The 20,566-nt window shown below is 44.0% G+C and overlaps 1 protein-coding gene across 2 annotated transcripts in view; it reads right to left on the minus strand.

Annotated features, from left to right (window-relative positions):
• LOC147454037 (B3 domain-containing protein Os07g0679700-like) overlaps nucleotides 1-20,566 on the minus strand; it is a 99,975-nt gene that overhangs the window by 47,671 nt on the left and 31,738 nt on the right. For both annotated transcript variants that reach the window (XM_086516042.1, XM_086516041.1), the window contains exons 3-6: nucleotides 5,125-5,221; nucleotides 4,862-5,036; nucleotides 4,704-4,780; nucleotides 3,610-4,044 (exon numbers count right to left, since the gene is read on the minus strand). In XM_086516042.1, coding sequence (XP_086372168.1) covers nucleotides 3,610-4,044; nucleotides 4,704-4,780; nucleotides 4,862-5,036; nucleotides 5,125-5,221 — 784 coding nt within the window. The remainder of the gene's footprint in view (nucleotides 1-3,609; nucleotides 4,045-4,703; nucleotides 4,781-4,861; nucleotides 5,037-5,124; nucleotides 5,222-20,566) is intronic.

The raw sequence follows: 20,566 nt of genomic DNA on the forward strand, positions 1-20,566 counted from the left end.
GTGACCAATTTGGTACAAACTCTGTGGCCATTGGCCAAATTCTTGGTGACACCTATGGACACAACAGGATGTACACACATTGTAGTACACTTCTTTACTAACACGTAGAGTCCACCATGCTATGTATACGTACATAAGGACTCTTGGACATAGGAGGTAGCCCGACGGACGGCACACTCTTCTTGAGCCTAGGTTGGGCAATCTCCAAAATCACGACTATCTCAGGGTCACTCGAATGCGGATTACTCCCCATCCAAGCAGGCCTCGAAGATAACAAGGTTGGTTGTTGTTACAGCATCGGTTTTCTCTCACTGACTCCATGAGGATTGTCTCATGGAATGTGCAGGGATTAGGTGGGCCCCAATTTCAGTGCCAGTGGGGTCGGTTGCATCAGGAGCTTCAGCGATGTCTTGTGGATGGTGTGATTGATATTCTTATGCTTCCGGAGCATCATCTCTGTGAGAGCCGCATTAGCTGATGTGATCAGATTTTGCGTGGTCGCTATGAGACATTTTGGTCAGCTGCATTTGGACCTGGTGGTATCCACGGAGGGGTATGTATGACTATTGCAGAGTCATGGCAGCAGGCCATTGTGGGCATAAATATTATTGTGCTAGGCAGGGCTCAATGAATTACTATGCAAGCCCAGGGTGGCCTCATGGGCTTCCTAAACATATATGCACCCAATGTGGCAAATGCACGAGTAGAGTTTTGGTCCTATATTGTAGAGACTTTGCCGCAAGCACAACAATGGTGTGTTGGGGGAGACTTCAACATGTTGGAGGAGCCCTCAGACAGGATTGGAGGTAGCCATGCTATTGTGCACAAGATTGAGTTGGCAGCTTGGGAGCATCTATGTATGACCTTGAGGGTTTCTAATGTTTGGCAGCATTCAAGCTCAAGCACAACAGGTTTGGCTTCAAGTTCTTCCGCTGATGCCAACTCTTTCCGTAGCTTGACAGTACACATGGGGTGTTGCAGCCTGATCCACTCTCACGGGCCCTCCACTCCATTTTGAGTTGGCTTCCACCAGCAGGATGATAGTGATCCAAGGGGGTCGACCTACACTCCAGCTTGCCACAGAGCTTACCCCCAAGAGTGGTGCAGCAAGAGAGGTGTGTTGGGAGCTCGTTTGTGGCCTGACACTCAGGCTTATTTGGCGGGCCCGCTGCTTCCGCATCTTTGAGGCTCGCCCTGTCGCACCGGCAGAGACTGTTCGTAACTTTTGGTTAAAGCTCATTCACACTCTTAGGGGTCAGTTCGAGAGACTTCATGGCAGCTCCGACCGCATGTGGGAGCGCAGAGAGGCTTTCCTGCAACTCTGGCACCCAAGGCCTTTCTTCACCATGGTCCAGGGTGCACCTAGATGGCACTGCCAGCCACCAATGTGGCTTTTTCTCCTCCCATTTTGTGATTTAGCCATCATTGTACATAATTTGTTTACTCACTCAGAGAGTCTCCCCATGTTTTTGATGTAGCCTCTCTAGTAGAGGTGGTTTGTAGCCCTATGAACAGTTTTATTAACTAATGGAAGGATCTTTTCCTCGGAAAAAAAAAAAACTCAAAAAATCTCATCAAAAACCGACATATACAACTTGTGAAGCCAACTAGGCTACCCGCATAGACAGAAATAAAATCTCTTATCCACAATCTGTCATACATCAATTCAAGCTGATTACAAAGATCTTGAATGGGATGCAAGGTAGGTTATGTGTGTGGAAATTTCATTGAGCCATTGCAAGTGCGTAAGATTATAATCTTTTTGGAAGGTAATGCTCTACAATGGTAGTCATTTTCTTCCCTTGAATTGTGTAAAGAAAGAGGCCAACCACTCCCTTTATATTGGCTCTGTTACCCAAAGATTCAAAGTCACTAGCTAGTCTATCACTATTGACTTCCTACCACTGATTTCTATTGCTTCCTTTTTCTTGCCCACTGACTTTTATTGAAGTGTCGAAGCCAAATCCCATAATAGGAATTGCACCAAGTGTAACTCCAAACACACCACATAAGACATGTACATACTCACATGCATCTTGCTTCACATTTCGGTCACCATATCTACTAGATTAGACGTACATTGTCGGTTGCCCGACCACACCTTAGGCAAAACTATTTGTGCAAAGACAGTTATGCCAGGATTCTAACTAGCCTAATTGAAGTGTCCGGGCATGCAAATCTACAAGAAGCGTGCCGATACACCTTTACTATTCTAGGTTTGCGCTCCGAGTGGTCATAGCATGTCCACTTCCCTGGACTTTGGTTTTGCTCGAGTAGTAGTATGTCTACGTGGCTCATTGAGCCCTCATGCACAAGACATCCCCTACTGTTAAAGGTGAGGCTAGGCTCTACTGTGTTCCATCATTTGTTCTGTTTCGTCGCTCCTATGAGACCACCACCCTTCTCTTCAAGTCTGGATCGTCCTCCTTCAATTGGGGATCCTCCTTCCAATGCTGATGGTATTCTATTCTCGAGGCAGGTCCACTTTGGTACAAACTCACGTTTCGTCTGCATCGCGCTCCAAAAGGTTTCCAATGAGAAACCGACTTGGATTTGTTCTAATGATCCACACAAATGCTATGTAAGTGACATTTTGAATGTGCAACTAGGTTAGAAGTGCATGGTGAGAGAGTGGAGCATTCAAAACCCTTGGAATTTAGCTTACTTGATTGCCAAACAGACAGTGATTCTTACTACTACTACAAATTTTCTTACTACTTGAACACTTTCAATCCCCAGGGATTGTCCATGAGTCTAGTCTTCACAAACTGATGATGAATTGAGACCCTGCTCCAACATCTAGCAAAACTACAATGTTGTGAAGGCTTCCCAAATGCCCTGTAAATCACCACATGAAAATGCTTCCAAAGAAAACTTTTGTTAGTATGTCAAGCAACTTGAGAATTTTACTATGTAGACTATTTCTCGCCTAGAAGTACATCATCTTGATCCAGCTTTTTGACCACCAAATTACAATGAAACTCGATGAGTTGAATTGTAAGTGGACATTGTGATAAATGTGTGCTAGAGAAGAATCTATTCCTTTGGTAACCTAAATATCAAAATAAACAATATAGGAGTCGCCTCAATCTTGGCGCTCTTCACTATTTGATCACTAATAACATCATATTTACATCTAGGATTAAATTACACGATCACTCGCATGTCATGCACATAACCAATGCACTTAAGTAAATCACCTTCCTTTGGTAGCTCCCTCTCCTGCTTAGTGTCAAGTACAATATTGACTTTAGCACTAGGGTTGCTAGTCAATACCGAACTAGAGCTACATTTGAGGCATGCCTTCTTGATGTGCCCTAAAGATATGGCAATGAAAACACTAACCATCCTTTGTTTATAAAAATTAGAAAAGTAGTATAAAAATTTATTTAAGTCAAACAAAGTAGCAGATGTAGGCAAGGGACTTTATTCAAAATGAAAACCACCCACAATGGAAAAAGAATCATGAAAATGCTTTTCACTACATGTATGTTATTGCCATGCATCCATATTGCAGGCAGATAGTGGTCCTGCTATAACTGGGCAAACAATCTTGCAAAAGAAAAAAAATTACACAGGATTATATAAATTTCTTTTAGAAAGCACTACCTCATATTCCTCAAAGTCATAGCCCTCGATAGTGACAATGCTCGGGATCACATTTGGCGGAGACCGCAACAAGTTTTGTGCTGCTTCCCAATTCTTTCTGAACTCTATTTTTTCTGCTTCAACTTGTTGTCGTTTGGCCTTTGCAACTACATCCTTGGCCTTTCTTTTCTCACAGACCATGCGATCACTAAAGGACTCATCTTGAGACATGGATCCAAACTTTTCAACGCTGTATAATTTGTAGCCATTATCAGCCACATGTACATTGAACTGTCCAAGTTTCTTGTTGCCTTGAGCTTTAATTGAACTTTCCTCTGTCTGCATTAAAAGCCTCGTTAGACTAGGAATTGTGGAAACCTTCTCTGTACTCCCAGTTGACACCAGCCTCATACATATAGGCACCGTGGATCCAGCTGTCATTGGCTTCTGGTTTTCCTATAGAAAAAATCCATATCAAAAAAATGTCACCCTAGGAAGGTACAACGAACCAGAAAAAAAAATCTGCACACACCTCCCTGTACAGTTCTCAAATGCCTTTGAAAAGCTTAATATCAACCTCTTTCAAAAGCAGGTTTGAGCTCTTCCAACACCATGTCTCATACAGCCCCTTATTATCACATGCATACAAGGGCATGTGTCCTAACCAGTGAACTTACTCCAACCACAAGAAAAATCGCCTGCACATACGTCACAGTACAGCTCTCCACAGAACTTCTTTGAAAAACAAGGCTTGAGCTAGTCTCTTTGTCATGTCTGATACACCTCGTTGTATGCATGTCAGATAACATGCATACAGCATTTTGTTTCCCACCTTAGCAAACTGAAAGACAAATTCATCCATCACACACCCTGCTTACAAGTCTTAATGAATCGAATGGGTTGAAATTGAACCATGAGCTCCTATGTCACCATGTGTTATAACATACAGAAATGGTAGTGGGACTCGGAATTGAATAACCAGCCGGACACCCAGATCCAGGCTACTGGTAGTTCAGGAATAGAAATCGTTTTGTGTAGCTTTGAAGCTCCTCCAAAACTAGTGACCAGCAAAGATAAAGATCTCAAGACTCATGATATTTAGTGAACAAACATACCTCAGAAATTGATATGTTAGGTGCTCTCCGGCATCCCATTACAAGCTTCCCCTCAGGATCAAGTCTACTGAATATTACTGCAGGCAACGGTGCCAGATAACTTAACTAAGTGATGCTCATATTGATGACAGAATCTACAGTTAGGCATTGACATGTACCTGTGTCACCAGCTTGAAGATTCATTGACTGTATGCAAGGTGTTATTCCCTCCAACACATACATACGGCTGTTATTATTTGGCCAGAAACGGAACTGGAACACCCATTCTTTACCATTAATATCTTGAACAATCAATGGCACACCTTCTGGTTGTGATATTGGAGGAAAGTATGCCTGTTACGACAGAGTATTCAGCCAGACAAATTTCTGAAGACGCTTCAAAAATTAATAGACTTTATATTAAAAGGATACAAGCACGTACTTCGGCACAGGCTTTTGGAAGAACAAGCCGTCCCACTTTTCCAGCATCACTTGCACTCAGTACCTTCTCAAAAAGAGGCGTTATCTTGGAGTTTGAACTGATCGTGTTAAAGACATCCATGCAGTAGATGGCAAATGACCTCTTTAAAATAGAAATACTAGGATATGCAGGTTGAACTTTAAGGTTACCACAAAGCTGTGCATGAGAGAGGAGACAGAGCCCCCCCCCCCCCCCCAAACACACACACAGATATTCTTGTCGTATTGTGAAGGCCAAAGAGAACTGCCTTATGAGACAAAACCATATGAAAGTGTGCACCATCCGGACGTCAGTAGATACAACAAAAATAAGTATTCACATAATGTAGCTATGAATGTGCATTGTGAGTGTGCAAAGTGGGGAGGTAGTGATGTAGAAGGATATAATAGGGCTTTGCATCGCGCTCTAGCCCCTATGATGCTCAATGCATATCTATATGCCACAAAAAGAGAGAGAGAGAGAGAGAGAGAGAGAGAGAGAGAGAGAGAGAGAGAAATGAAAATGAAATGAAATGTCATATTAACATCTTCAAAAGGCCAGAATGACCTATGAGACCAAACTGATACAAAAGTGGTGAATCTATTACAATGTCTGGGTACCTTAGTACTAAAGTACTAAGTGTGAAAAGTGTGAAAGTGTGAAAATAAATGTGAAAAACTAAATACAAATTACTAAATAAACTTCTTAGGAGCATTCTGGGTGTCTGGCTATAATGCTTCTAATCCTTTGTTGTAGTCTCCTCAAGTGAAGTGTGCTTCTTTCTGCATCTCGGTCGTGGTCATCTCGATTTCCTAAGCTCAATCGCCCTGTCAATGAGGGTGCCTTTGGTATGAATGTGGGTACTCCTTTGTGCTGGCTGCTGGCCTCTTGCTTCTCCTTCCACTCCTGCTTCTCTCGATCCGAAGAAATCTGTGATCTGCCTCTGAGTCTGTAGTGCTCTTTGTCTTCTCATTAGATTATCCCTGTGCCGATGTAGTTCCAGTAGGTACAAGCCTAAGCATCTTTGATCTTGGTATTTCATGACTCTATCTAGAGGTCCAAAGCCTTCTTTAAATTGGCAATGGAAACGCCCACGTATCTCATACAACAACAAAGGGATCCATGACCCTGCAAGTTGAGCACCTCTGTCACCTTCTCTATCAATGTAATCTGATACCTCATCTATGTACATACCAAATAAAGTAGGGGACAGTGGGCATCCCTGCTTTACTCCAACGGTGGAATGAACAACATCGGAATCCCCTTCTGGAGTACGTACATAACCAGTTACTGACCCGTATAAGGCCATGATCCCCCAAATAATCTCTTTGGGGACCCCTAGCTCTTGCATCTTGCGCATCAATCTGTCCCTTGGTACTGTATCAAAAGCTTTCCGAAAATCCACAAAGCAACAATACATCCTTCTCCCGCTTGCTCTTCCTTCCTCAATAATGGCTCTGAGCGTAAGAATATGATCTAAAGTGGAATAACCCCTCCTAAATCCAGCTTGTCCTGTTGCCCTTATGCCCTCATTCTCTGCCCATCTACTCAATTTTTGTTCAAGAATGGATGCGTACAGTCAGGTCAATGTGTGACCTACCATAATGGTACGGTAGTTACTGGGTATCATAGGATCCCCAGACTTGAAAATAGGTACGATAGTAGATAATTTCCAAGATTCAGGTAATCCTTCACACATGACCCGATTAAACAGACGAGCAAGGACTTCTGAAAGTAGATCCCTGGCATAGATCAGATGTTCTGCTACTAAACCATCATGATCATATGCTCTTCTTGTCTTCATCTTATCAATGGCTTTTTTCACCATTTCCGTAGTAAAGAAAGTACTAGTAGCAGGGCATGGCTCTAGCGGATCTAGTAATGGAGGCTGTCCAGGTACCATATATAATGATGTGACATATTGACCCCAAATCTCAAGAGAAGTAATTGTCGGAGGCGGTGAGTGCTCGTGAAATAAACGCCAGGTCTCATGTGAGTCCTGACTCAAGAAGAGCTGAAATAAATCCTTCTCCAGTTTGGCTAAAAATGCCCTTTTCTTGCGACGTATTATACGCCGAAGAGCAATCCGAGACTGCTTATACGTGATGATCCCAAGTGCAAGGTCTTTCTGGACCTCGGTTCTCGTCTCTCTACATTCCTCGTCATACCAACTGTTTTGAGGCATGTTCCCAGATCCTCTCTTTTGATCAGGTTGAGTATGTGGGTATGCCTCTTGTGCTGCTCCATGTAGTATCTCTGTTAACTGAGAAGTAATCTCCTCTACAATATATACTGGCTCGGCTGCCCACATCCTATCATAGATCTTTTCCACATAGACTGAATCAGTCTCTGGCGTGAAAGTATATCTTGTGTGTGTTTTCTTCCTTTGTACTTGAGAGGCATTGTATTGGAGGGAGCTTGATAAGGTCAAGAGAGCATGATCCAATGCAATCCCAACCAATCTGGGTCCCACCTTAAAGTCCTCAATACTAGAAATAAAGCTTGGTGAAGTCATGACATAATCCACTGTACTGGCCCCATGCCTCTACGGGAAGCATGTGAATCCCCCAGATAAAGGGAAATTCTCTAGACCATTAAGTATGGCCAAACCATGTATAGTTGCCATCTCCATGAGATGTCTCCCATATTCAATGTGTTCTTTATCCTGTGAGGTTCTAGTAAGCCCCCTCTGTGATAAATCCACTTCTCTAAGCATTTCCTCAAAAGTATCATAGAATATTGCTTGAGAGTTGGCCGTTCTGGCATTAAAGTCTCCTAAGAGAACGATGTCTCCATCTCTAGAGAACTCCCATATGTCATTATTCAATATGGAGAAAGGGGAATGTCCTTTAGGTGAGGAGTAGACTCATGTACTTGGGGGGAAGTAGCATATAGCGATATATAGAAATCTACCTGTCTCGGCTCTCATTCTCCCCCACATATACCTTGCTTGCTCATCTTTCCTCATAATCTGTAGTAGTGGTTTCAGCTCCTCTTTAAATAAGAGTGCTACTCCTCTTGAGCCCCGGCTACCCCGTAGAAATCTCTTGTCTGGTCGACTAGCTGTTTCCCATAAATAACCCTTCACATGTGGCATGAGCTGTCCCGGTATCAGGTGTGTCTCTGAGTAGAAAACTATGTCTCTGTCCCTAAAGCTGTCTTCAAAGGCACCTCCATCTAGCCTATATGATGCATTACAATTCCACGCCGCTATCCGGAGCGTCGCCCCATAGGTCTCGCACCGTCATGATGAGCGCTTTTCCAGAACCACTACTTTCCCTTTTCTCTTCCTGCCCTGATCTCTGGCATCAACTCTTGCATGTGTGCCACTTGTGCCAATGTAAGGTCATCTCCTAGGAAAATACCGGTTTTCTTAAGAGTTGGCCTCTTCTTTAGAAATTCTTTCCTTATTTCTATATTCGGGAAGCGGAGAATAAGTGCCCTATTCTTTACGTTTCCCTTCTCATCGATTCCTTTCTTGCCCACTCTCCATGCACTTGTGTGAGTAGGCTCTGTGATGCCCATGCGTTGTAGCAGTTCCTTCACTTCTTCATCTACATTCTCTTTGTCTTTGACTCCTGTGACCCGCACATGCAGAGCCCGATTCTTCCTTTTCTGCTCTTCCTCAATGGTCATATTAATAATGGTGGAGGTAGGTGTGGTCTCGGGCATCTAGGCCTTCCCTTTCTTCGCATCCTCAATCCATTTCTCTGCTTCATCAACCTTTTCTTGTGTCTTAAAAAGACGTTCCGCCCATGAAGATGCCCTTTTCGATTTCTGTTCATCTCCTTCCCGTAGAGCTTTCATCTGATCCTTCATGTCCTCGAGCTCCTTCAACACCGAAGGTTGGTCGTCTCCCTTCTCATTAGTTGAAGAGTTGCAAGCCGCCAGTTCTCCTTTAAGCTCCTCGATTATTGCATCTTTTTCCCCCATGTGCTTTTCCATATTTGTTCTCCATGCTTCAAAACTTGCTACTGCCTCATCGAGTTTCTTTTGTATAACGCATTCTGTTACATTTCCTTCGGCCTTGATTAGGTTTCGTAATTCCGTTTTCAAGATCTGAATTTCCTCATTCTGTATCCCCCAAATCTCTCTCCTTAGTTCTCTCATCATGTCTCCATACATGGAATTCCTGTAGCTCTCAGCGCTCGCGTGCATTTCCTTCATGATGTCATCCCTCATATAGTTTAGCTCTGATTTGAGCATCACTTGGACCTTCTCCATCATTAGCTCATCATGTATCCCCAACTCGTAAGGATCCTGGGGGGAGAGAGAGAGAGAGAGAGAGAGAGAGAGAGAGAGAGAGAGAGAGAGAGAGAGAAATGAAATGAAATGAAATGAAATGTTATATTAACGTCTTCAAAAGGCCAAAATGACCTTTGAGACCAAAAAATTACAATTGGTGAATCTGATATCATGCCTGGGTACGGATATTACAAAGTTACAAAGAACTAACACTAAAACTAAAACACTAAGGAGGAAGGAAATAAATCTGAAGTTGATTTGGGATTGAGACGACATGGGGGGGGGGGGGGGGGGGGTTTCAGATAAAATCTCTCATTAGTCGATGTCGGATCTCATCAACCTCCTCCATGGTCAGTACTTTGGTTGGGCATCTTGCATGTCGAGCTAGAGTGATCTGTATCTTCTGTTGCAGCCTTCGTCGATGGTGGGAGACCCCCCGAGGTCGTGGGCGTCTTGATCTGCCTAGCTCAGTGGCTCAATCAAGCAGCATACCTCTAGTATGGGTGGGCTCTAAGATCTGCTGTAATGACTGCTCCTCTGGCTCTCCCTTGGCTGGTGTAAAGAAATCTGTGATTCGTCTCTGAGACTGCCTTTCCCCTGATGTCCTCAGCAAGCTCTCCCTAAGTCTGCGCAACTCTAGCAGGAACAATCTGAGACATCTCTAATCCTTGTATCTCATGACTCTAGAAAAAGGTCCGAAACCTTCTCTGAACAGGAAGTGGAAGCGGCCGTGTATCTCATAGTACGCCGGGCAATGACATGTGTAGTGCAGCTCTATCTCTGACTCTATGTTACATAGGTGACATATCTTGGCCCATGGCGGCACCCCTAGAAAACGGCCAGTCTCAATCTCGAGCTGACGTGAGGATGTGCGTATCTACCCAATAGCGCATCTTATCCCATGAGATAAGTGCATATCCATGTATGGAGCCCTAGTCACAAATCCGTCCTCCGTGAGTTGGAGAAGATGCTCCCTGTAGAAGGCCATCTTCGTGCCCAACTCCTGTGTCGGTTGTATCCATGTGCTCCTGGTATCTAGCTGAATGAGAGAGAGAGAGAGAGAGAGAGAGAGAGAGAGAGAGAGAGAGAGAGAGAGAGAGAGAGAGAGAGAGAGAGAGAGAGAGAGAGAGAGAGAGAGACTATATTGACCCATGTGGCCTATGAGACCAAAACACTACTTACAATGAAAATGCATCATGAGATAAGGGGAAGAGAAAAACCAGCCTTAGGCAAAAAACTGCCGATCTCATTGCAAAGTAGTCCCTCGAGGTATCTTTCTCATGGGAAGATGTATATGTACATGATTGAAATCCCTTGGCATCTTCCTCTTGTGGTGCTCAATAAAAGCTCTGATCTACGTATGATGCGGCATGCAGGGTGTCTGGGTCTCTTCTTGGATGGCTATGGGTGTCTCCCCGAGGTAAGTGCCATTGCCTTTTTTCAAGCATGACAACTCGAGAAGACGATGCCTCTCAATATTGCATCCCTGTCAATGATGATGAAGCTCATGTGGTCTCAATTTCCGTACTTACACTAGGACACACGTCGATGAAGAAATCAATTATCATGCTATGCGTAGATGGGCCTCGTTGGTGAGATATTCTCTCCCATAGAATGGTTGTCCAATGTCTCTGAAGTTCCAAGAGGAAGAACGCAAAAACTTCAAACTGCATGACCTGCCACAGTGGCTAAAAACCATCCCAAAACAAGCAGTGATATCTCCCTCGAGTATCATAGTACGAGATACATCTGTAAATGTAACGTGCTTTGTCTCTAGATCTCTATCACAAAGCTAGCATATCTGATCCATTGTCTCTATATCCGCCCATCCACCTGTCTCTATCCTCTTAACTGTTGTGATGAGGTAAGGATCAGCCCTAGGGCCAAATAGTTGTGTACACCATATGATAGCTACGTCATCATGTAATTGAGTCCAATGACGAAGATATTTGTGGAGAGCTGAAAAGGTGGCTTTTGAAGTGTACAATCTCTGAGCCATGAGGGAAAGGGGGAAAGGGGATCAATCGATCAAGTCCTCCTTATATCCCATCTCAATATGTCCACACTAATTACCCGGTTCAGTTCTGCCAAAGCATAGGGCAATCTAACATGTACTCAAAGGGGATAGTCTATCTACATTAACACTCACACAAAGAGAGAGAGAGAGAGTGTAACTAAGTCAGACTTTGTAAATAATTAATTTATTTACGAGAAAAGAATTATCTAATTAGTTGTGTGCACACCAGAATAGACCTAGCAGTTCTAAGGCCTCAGGTGAGCCTAAATGCGGGCTAGAACACCTCAGAGGGACCTTAGCAGAAATTACCCTGAAGCCCTAGTGATTGGGAAATCAGGTCTTCAGAAAAGGGTAAGCAGTAGCCTCAGATTTTAGGCTCAGAAAAATACGCGCGTCAGTACAAGCACATGAATGAGATGGGGTCCTTAGAACAGTGACCCTAAGGCTAATAAAGCTAATAAAGCCTTAGGGTAAGTTTCGTGAAATTAAATTTAACGGTTCGTGCCCGAGCGGGCGGCCAGACAAGTGTGAACAGGTAAAGGCGGTGCAGTGCCGGTGCGGCATTGCGCCGACAGACCTTTGGTGTTCTCATAAAAGAATCATTGGGAGCAGTTGTTAGTTAGTTGCACATTTTTAATTAATGAGCTAGAAGTTTTTAAAGTCAAAAGTTGAATGGTTTTTAAGTTTTTAAAGTAAGTGTGCCAAGTGGCACACTTACCAATGCAAACTAACTCTCTCTCACTCTCACTCTCACCCTCTCTCTCTTCCTAGCGCCCCCTCTCCCTGATGGCTATTTAGGAGCCCCCCCTCTCCCATTTTCAAGGCTGGCAGTGCACCTACCCCCCCTAATGTGACCGTGCTCTACGCGGTAGAGCCCTCCATTGAAGCTTGAGAGCAGCCCCTTGCGATATATGTGGTAGCCTTGTGCTCCCATTGTCAAGAACAAGGGATCTCACAGTCATAGACACCTTCTGGTGAAGTTTCATCGCGAGAAGCTGCCGTAGACGCTCTCTTAGCAGAGTGCGGCTGCTGTAATTCTCTGTTTTCAGCCCCTAATCACCTCGATTAGGGCTGTTTTCAGCAGATCAGCCATAGAAATTCTCCTCTATCTCCTTATCCTAAGTCTACATCAAGTTTGGCGCGATTCCATCGCGAAGAAGACCTCTGTTTCGGCGTAGGGGTGTGCACAGGTAAGAATTTAAGGTTATGTGCAGAAAATTACAGCAAGCATGTGCGTGTGCATTTTGCTTGTTTCTCTTTTGTGTTCGATGCATGAATGAATGAGCATGAAGGCAATACATAACGGAAGATGGACTCTCCTCTGTGAGAGCTTCCGATGAGCTGTTTTGGAAGATAGACTCTCTTTTCGAGAGCTTCCAACCAGTCTCGCAGAAGATGGGAAATCCCTTAAGCAGAAAGAAAGTGGAAACACTTTCTCAGTCAGTAGTCAGAACAGAACAGAAGAAAGAATAGAGGACGGACGTATGCCCCGTTCCTGTGCTTGTAAAGATTCTCCCTTAGTAATAAAGATATTCTCTTTATGGGGGGGACCAGCCCATCTTCTGGTCCCCAATGAAGTGTCAAGTTTTCTCGCTCCCTCTAATTCTCTTGAGTATTTGAAGTGCAATTAAACGTCAGTTTACGCTTCCGTATTTTTGTGACAGTGGTATCAGAGCAAGGTCCTCTCTCTCTTCCTGAAGGGATTGACGACTCTTGGCAGACTGCAGAAATGGGAGGACGCGAGATAGAGTTCTCTCTCCTTCAACAGCAGGTGGAAGAGTTGCAGAAAGCTCTCTCCCATCCAGAAGTCCAAAAGATTCTCCATACTCTTGAAAAAGGGAAGGAGAAAATGCCGATGGGGTCGGGAGAAATCCCGCAGAACCAAAAGGCGCCACAACCAAGAAAAGATCCTTTGATTGGAACTTCCCGCATGCACGAGAGGCAGAAGAAATCTCCAGAACGTCATGTGCGGTTTAATCCAAAAGTTCAAGAGCAGGATCCCCTTGATTCCCCTCGGTTCTCTTTCATGAAGGATCTGGAAGACATAGTTTCTCCGAAAGACATGTTTCTCGACGATCCGTCGCAGCAAGAAGTACATTCAAGGGAAAGGACTCCTGTCCCCAAGGAGTCTAAGCATCGAAAGAAGGAGCACCATAAGAAGAAGCACCACAGGCAGAAAACAGTCAAGTCGGGAGATAAAGATGTGAAATTCGACACCTACAATGGACGGCGTGATAATGACAAAGCTTTGGCTTTCATCCGCCAATTTGAAGTTGCATTTGCTGAAGGGAATTTTAAAGAAAGATCCAAGCTTCGCCATGTTAGTTTGTACCTGAAAGGCACCGCCAGCAATTGGTGGTTAACCCTTATCCTGGAAGATCGCAAACCCCAAGATTGGACCGCTTTCAAGAAGGAGTTCTACGCACAGTTCCTTCCTCCAGACTATGAGGAAGAGGTAAAGAAAGAATGGGATCGACTTTCACAGTCAGAGAACGAAACTGTTCCACGCTATGTGGATAGGTTTTGTGACGTTCTCTTGAAAGTCACTCCTTTCAAGAAGACTTGATGATTCGGAGAAGATGCGCAAGTTTGAAGCAGGTTTGCATGAAGCCTTGCAAAAGGCTATGAAGCTTTACCCTCGAGGTAACTTGCAGATACTTATGGAATCAGCCCGCATAGCTGATGGAATACATGACAAGGGTACTCCCAGGAAGATGGAGCAAAGCACTTACCATGCTAAGCAGAAGGCTCTCCATGAGCAGCCTACCTCTTCTACTTCTTCTCAAAAGAAGAAAAGAACCGCCTCCGAAGCAGAAGCAAAGCCAAATCAGCCCAAGAAAGGGAGATATCTCTCTCCTGTTGAGTTGCGAACCTACATTAGTGAAGGAAGATGCTTCAAGTGCGGACAAGTTGGTCATATGAAGGGTGACTGTCCAACCAAACCTCCACAACCACCCTCTTCCAATGCAGTCCCAGATGTACAGGGAAATACAACCAAGGATGGAAAAGAAAGAGCTCTTCTCAAAGCATGGGGTAGTATCAACAACCAGCGGGCTCTTATTTTGTTTGACCCTGGTAGCACAGACAACTTCATCTCTACCAAGCTAGCTGACGACCTGAACTTGCAACCCAATCGTTTCGGAGTCTCTATTCAAGCGCAATCTGCTTTCAAAGGGCAGAACTCAAACTCTACTCCAATCATAGGGAAGTTGAATCTAAAGGTCGACGACTACAAGGATCAAGAGTCTTTCTTACTAGCTTCACTTGAAGGATGCGATGTTATCTTGGGAATGCCTTGGCACTACAAGATGCATCCCATTCCTGACTATGTTCAGAAAACCTTATCTTTTGCTCATAAAGGAAAGGAGTATCTTGTACTTGCAGATGCAGGTGATTGGCGTATTCCTATCGCCAACCACATTGCCATCAAGAAAGAAATGAAAAAGTGTGTTTCAACGTACTTGATTTTTGCAAGAGAGAGAGATGTGTCTGTTTCACAACTTTCTTCCTCTTTAGAGCAAAAAAGACTTAAGTTAATAGAAAGATATAAAGATTGTTTTGCAGATGAACTTCCAAATGAACTCCCACCTTCGCGACCTGAGGATCATACCATTGATTTGATTCCAGGAAGTTCTCCTCCAAATCAGCCCCCTTATCGAGTTAGTCTAATGCAGCAAGAGGAAATTCTCAAGCAGGTTAACGAACTTTTGGAGAAGGGCTTAATAAGGCCTAGTACTTCTCCATATTGTTCACCTGTCTTGCTAGTACAGAAAAAGGATGGCACATTCCGGATGTGCATAGACTATAGATCTCTAAACAAGATCACAATCAAGAATCGATTTCCAATCCCTCGGATTGACGACATTCTTGACAAGTTACAAGGAGCAAGTGTCTTTAGTCGTATCGACTTGAAGAGTGGTTATCATCAAATCCGCATAGCTCCTCAGGATGTGCATAAGACTTCATTTAGAACAACCTTCGGGTTGTATGAATTCTTAGTGATGCCTTTTGGACTCACTAATGCACCAGCTACATTCAACAGAATAATGGATAGAATCTTCCACTCATATAGAAGTTTTACAGGCGTTTTCTTTGATGACGTCTTAATCTTCTCAGAGACGGAAGACGAACACTATAAGCATCTCGCCTTAGTGTTTGAAGAATTACGCAAACACAAATTATTTGTGAATGCTAAGAAGAGTGAGTTCTTTTTAAAAGAAATCCACTATTTGGGCCATATAGTATCTCACAACCAGGTGAGAATGGACCCTGAAAAGATTCAAGCAGTTGTAGAATGGCCTACGCCAACTACACTACATGATGTACGAAGTTTCCTTGGCCTCTGTTCTTATTATCGGCGTTTCATTCGAGCTTCTGCCGCGATAGCAGGTCCCCTCCATGACCTGACAAAGAAGCGGATTCCATTCCATTGGGGGTCTGGACAAAAACAAGCTTTCGAAAAGCTTAAGTATCTACTCAGTCACGGACCCGTTCTTACCGTCCCTGATCTTCGCAAACCTTTCGAGGTATACTGCGATGCATCTGGAGATTGTGTAGGAGCAGTTTTGAACCAAGAGGGTCACGCGATAGCCTATGAAAGTCGGCGCCTTAAAGATGCAGAGTTGCATGCCTCCATATACGAAAAAGAGCTAATGGCAGTAATTCATGCTCTTTCCATTTGGAAACACTATCTATTAGGAGCTGATTTATTATCAAGACAGATCATCAAAGTCTTCGCTACTTTCTCACACAGAGAAAGTTATCAGAAAAGCAGATGAGATGGGCCAACTTTCTTTCAATGTTTCATTTTCAGATTTTACACACTTATGGAACAAAGAATCTAGTTGCAGATGCTCTCTCGAGGCGTCCAAAGATCAATGCACTAACAACAATTTATCATGAGGAACTAGAATCTCTCAGCGAGATGTATCCTCAAGATCCAGACTTCGCCACAATTTGGGCAGATCTTCAAGCTCTTCAAGCTGGTCACTCAAAGCCACCTTATTCTATCAGGGATAATACACTCTATCGTCAACAAGCAATATGCATAGCTCAACCTTTACGACAAAAGGTGATGGATGAAGCACATAATTCTCCTTATGCCGGGCATCGGGGAATTGCTTCCACCACTAGTGCCCTCGAAAGGTATTTCTTTTGGCCAACACTCCGTGCGGACATTGAAAAACATGTACGTGAGTGTTTAGTATGCCAAAAAGTGAAATATGACAGACGTAAAGTTTATGGCAACTTCAGCCGCTCCCTGTGCCTAACACGCCATGGGAAAGTATTGCCATGGATTTTATTACGGATCTTCCTAGATCCAAGAATGGAAATGATGCAATCTGGACTATAGTAGACAGGTTCAGTAAGCAAGCACATTTTCTTCCAGTAAAAAAGACGATCAAAGCTGATCACATGGCTAGAATATTTCTAGCTCAGATTTTTAAACACCATGGATTGCCAAAGACTATTGTGAGCGACAGAGATCCCCGCATGACTAGTCTATTTTGGCAGGCATTGTTCGAAAACTTGGGAACTAAGCTTGATTTTTCATCAGCTTATCATCCTCAAACAGATGGTCAAAGCGAAATCGCTAATGCCACTGTTTTAGATCTCCTCAAGTGTTATGTTTCGGAACGACAATCCGAATGGGAACAGTACTTACCAATAGTTGAGTTTGCATATAATAATACCATACATTCCTCAATTGGTAAAGCTCCCTTTGAAATTATTTACGGGAAGCCACTCTTACTTCCTATTATGGCGACCAAAGAAAACATCTTCGCCGCTGATGAATTTGTGCGCAATATTGATATTGCCCATCAACAAGTAAAGCAAGCAATTCTTCGTACTCAAGAGCAACAGAAGAGAAAAGCAGACAAGCACAGAAGGAATCTCAATCTTGAAAAAGGACAATATGTCCTGCTTCGGTTTGAGAAAGCTAGATTGAAAAAGCGGGTCGGCAAAGGGAAAGTTGTCAAACTTTCCCATAGATTTTACGGCCCTTTCAAAATTACAGATAAAGTCAATGATGTGACTTTCAGATTGGATTTACCTTATAATTGGAGAATCCATACTGCTTTTCATGTCAGTCTCCTCCGACCCTATGTTGGACCTCCTCCAGTGGCGCCCGTACAAGAAGATCCTCCAGAAGTCGAAGAGAATGAGGAAATTCTTCAACCTGAACAGATAATACACCACTCGGAGAGACAACTTAAGTCGGGGAGTCTACATCGAAAGTATTTAGTCAAGTTCAAGAATTACACTCCTTTAAATGCAAAGTGGATGACTGAGTCCGATCTTAAGGACTACCCTGACATCTTGCACAGTTATGTTGACGCTCTACAGTTGAGGTCAACTGTTTAGAACCAAGAGGGATGTAACTAAGTCAGACTTTGTAAATAATTAATTTATTTACGAGAAAAGAATTATCTAATTAGTTGTGTGCACACCAGAATAGACCTAGCAGTTCTAAGGCCTCAGGTGAGCCTAAATGCGGGCTAGAACACCTCAGAGGGACCTTAGCAGAAATTACCCTGAAGCCCTAGTGATTGGGAAATCAGGTCTTCAGAAAGGAGTAAGCAGTAGCCTCAGATTTTAGGCTCAGAAAAATACGCGCGTTAGTACAAGCACATGAATGAGATGGGGTCCTTAGAACAGTGACCCTAAGGCTAATAAAGCTAATAAAGCCTTAGGGTAAGTTTCGTGAAATTAAATTTAACGGTTCGTGCCCGAGCGGGCGGCCAGACAAGTGTGAACAGGTAAAGGCGGTGCAGTGCCGGTGCGGCATTGCGCCGACAGACCTTTGGTGTTCTCATAAAAGAATCATTGGGAGCAGTTGTTAGTTAGTTGCACATTTTTAATTAATGAGCTAGAAGTTTTTAAAGTCAAAAGTTGAATGGTTTTTAAGTTTTTAAAGTAAGTGTGCCAAGTGGCACACTTACCAATGCAAACTAACTCTCTCTCACTCTCACTCTCACCCTCTCTCTCTTCCTAGCGCCCCCTCTCCCTGATGGCTATTTAGGAGCCCCCCCTCTCCCATTTTCAAGGCTGGCAGTGCACCTACCCCCCCTAATGTGACCGTGCTCTACGCGGTGGAGCCTTAGCAGAGTGCGGCTGCTGTAATTCTCTGTTTTCAACCCCTAATCACCTCGATTAGGGCTGTTTTCAGCAGATCAGCCATAGAAATTCTCTTCTATCTCCTTATCCTAAGTCTACATAAAGTTTGGCGCGATTCCATCGCGAATAAGACCTCTGTTTCGGCGTAGGGGTGTGCACAGGTAAGAATTTAAGGTTATGTGCAGAAAATTACAGCAAGCATGTGCGTGTGCATTTTGCTTGTTTCTCTTTTGTGTTCGATGCATGAATGAATGAGCATGAAGGCAATACATAACGGAAGATGGACTCTCCTCTGTGAGAGCTTCCGATGAGCTGTTTTGGAAGATAGACTCTCTTTTCGAGAGCTTCCAACCAGTCTCGCAGAAGATGGGAAATCCCCTAAGCAGAAAGAAAGTGGAAACACTTTCTCAGTCAGTAGTCAGAACAGAACAGAAGAAAGAATAGAGGACGGGCGTATGCCCCGTTCATGTGCTTGTAAAGATTCTCCCTTAGTAATAAAGATATTCTCTTTATGGGGGGGGACCAGCCCATCTTCTGGTCCCCAATGAAGTGTCAAGTTTTCTCGCTCCCTCTAATTCTCTTGAGTATTTGAAGTGCAATTAAACGTAAGTTTACGCTTCCGTATTTTTGTGACACAGAGAGAGAGAGAGAGAGAGAGAGAGAGAGAGAGAGAGAGAGAGAGAGAGAGAGAGAGAGAGAGCTCCCATACTCAATGGAGGAAAACCACTACTTGGAACAAGGCCTCAACAAAATGGTGCTACCCCATCGTGATTTTGTGCTAAATCAAGGCCTTCGCTCTCATCCGACACGATATCATACATATATATCGAGAGAGAGGAAGAGAGAAAACAAACAAAAAAAGAAAGTTTTGTAAACTTCGGTAGAGATCAAAATCGACAAATAGGACTAAACAGATACATCAGTTTAGGGACCTTTAGGACTCAACACACACACACACACACAATTTTATTTTTATTTTTTTTATTTTTATTTTTTTTTTGGGGGGGGGGGGGAGCTCCTAGGGGGGGCACCCTCCACGAGGTGGGCCCTAAGCGCAGTGGATTGATTTCCATTGTGACGAATAGCTTCCCACCTTGAGAAACCACTGTACTTTCGAACACGGCGGCCGCTTAAGGTGTACACAAGTGCAGGCGCTCTACTTAGCCACCTTCACCAGATGTCTTCTGTCTTGGTTGGAAACCTTTACCCCGCAATGCGTGCTACAGTTTGTTGCCCAAACACGCTCAGCATTAGCTTGTGTCATCGGCCTTCCCCATGCAGTGTAGAGGAAACCTTTCACAAATTGCTGATGTGTCAAGCCACTAAAGAGCCGGCCGAGGGGCCTAAACCCTCAGAAGAAGAAGCAAAAGAAGCAAAGCAGTAAAAGAAGTTATATCGATTTGCAACGTCTTGCCTAGTGGCCTATTTTTTAAAGAGGAGTTCCCACTAACTTATGGCATCCCGTTCGATGGGGCCCAAGTGACCTAACAGTCTTTGCAATCACGCCTATCTCGGGGTCGCTCGAATGCGGATTACTCCCCATCCAAGCCAGCCTCAAAGATAGCGCGGTTAGCTACTGCTACAACATCAGTTCTCTCTCGTTCCCCATGAGGATTGTCTCATGGAATGTATAGGGATTATGAGGACCCTAGTTTCAACGCCAACGGGGTCGATTGCGTCAAGAGCTTCAGCGCTGCCTTGTGGGCGGAGAGACTGACCTTCTTATGCTGCAGGAGCATCATCTTTGTGAGAACTGCATTAGACAATGTGGTCATCTTTTGCGTGGGCGGTTTGAGACATTTTGGTCAGCTGCATTTGGACCTGGTGGTATCCAGGAAGGGGTATGTATGACTATTACGGACTCTTGGCAACAGGCCATTGTGGGCAGAGGTATTATTCTGCCTTGCAGGGCTCAGTGGATTACTATGCAAGTCCAGGTCTGCCTTCCTGAATATCTATGCGTCCAATGTGGCAAGTGCAAGTGTAGAGTTTTGGTCCCACAATGTAGAGTCTCTGCCGCATGCAGAGCAATGGTGCATTGGG

Source organism: Adiantum capillus-veneris, chromosome 7 (assembly GCF_014529385.1).
Source record: "Adiantum capillus-veneris isolate H3 chromosome 7, ASM1452938v2, whole genome shotgun sequence".
Classification (NCBI taxonomy): domain Eukaryota; kingdom Viridiplantae; phylum Streptophyta; class Polypodiopsida; order Polypodiales; family Pteridaceae; genus Adiantum; species Adiantum capillus-veneris.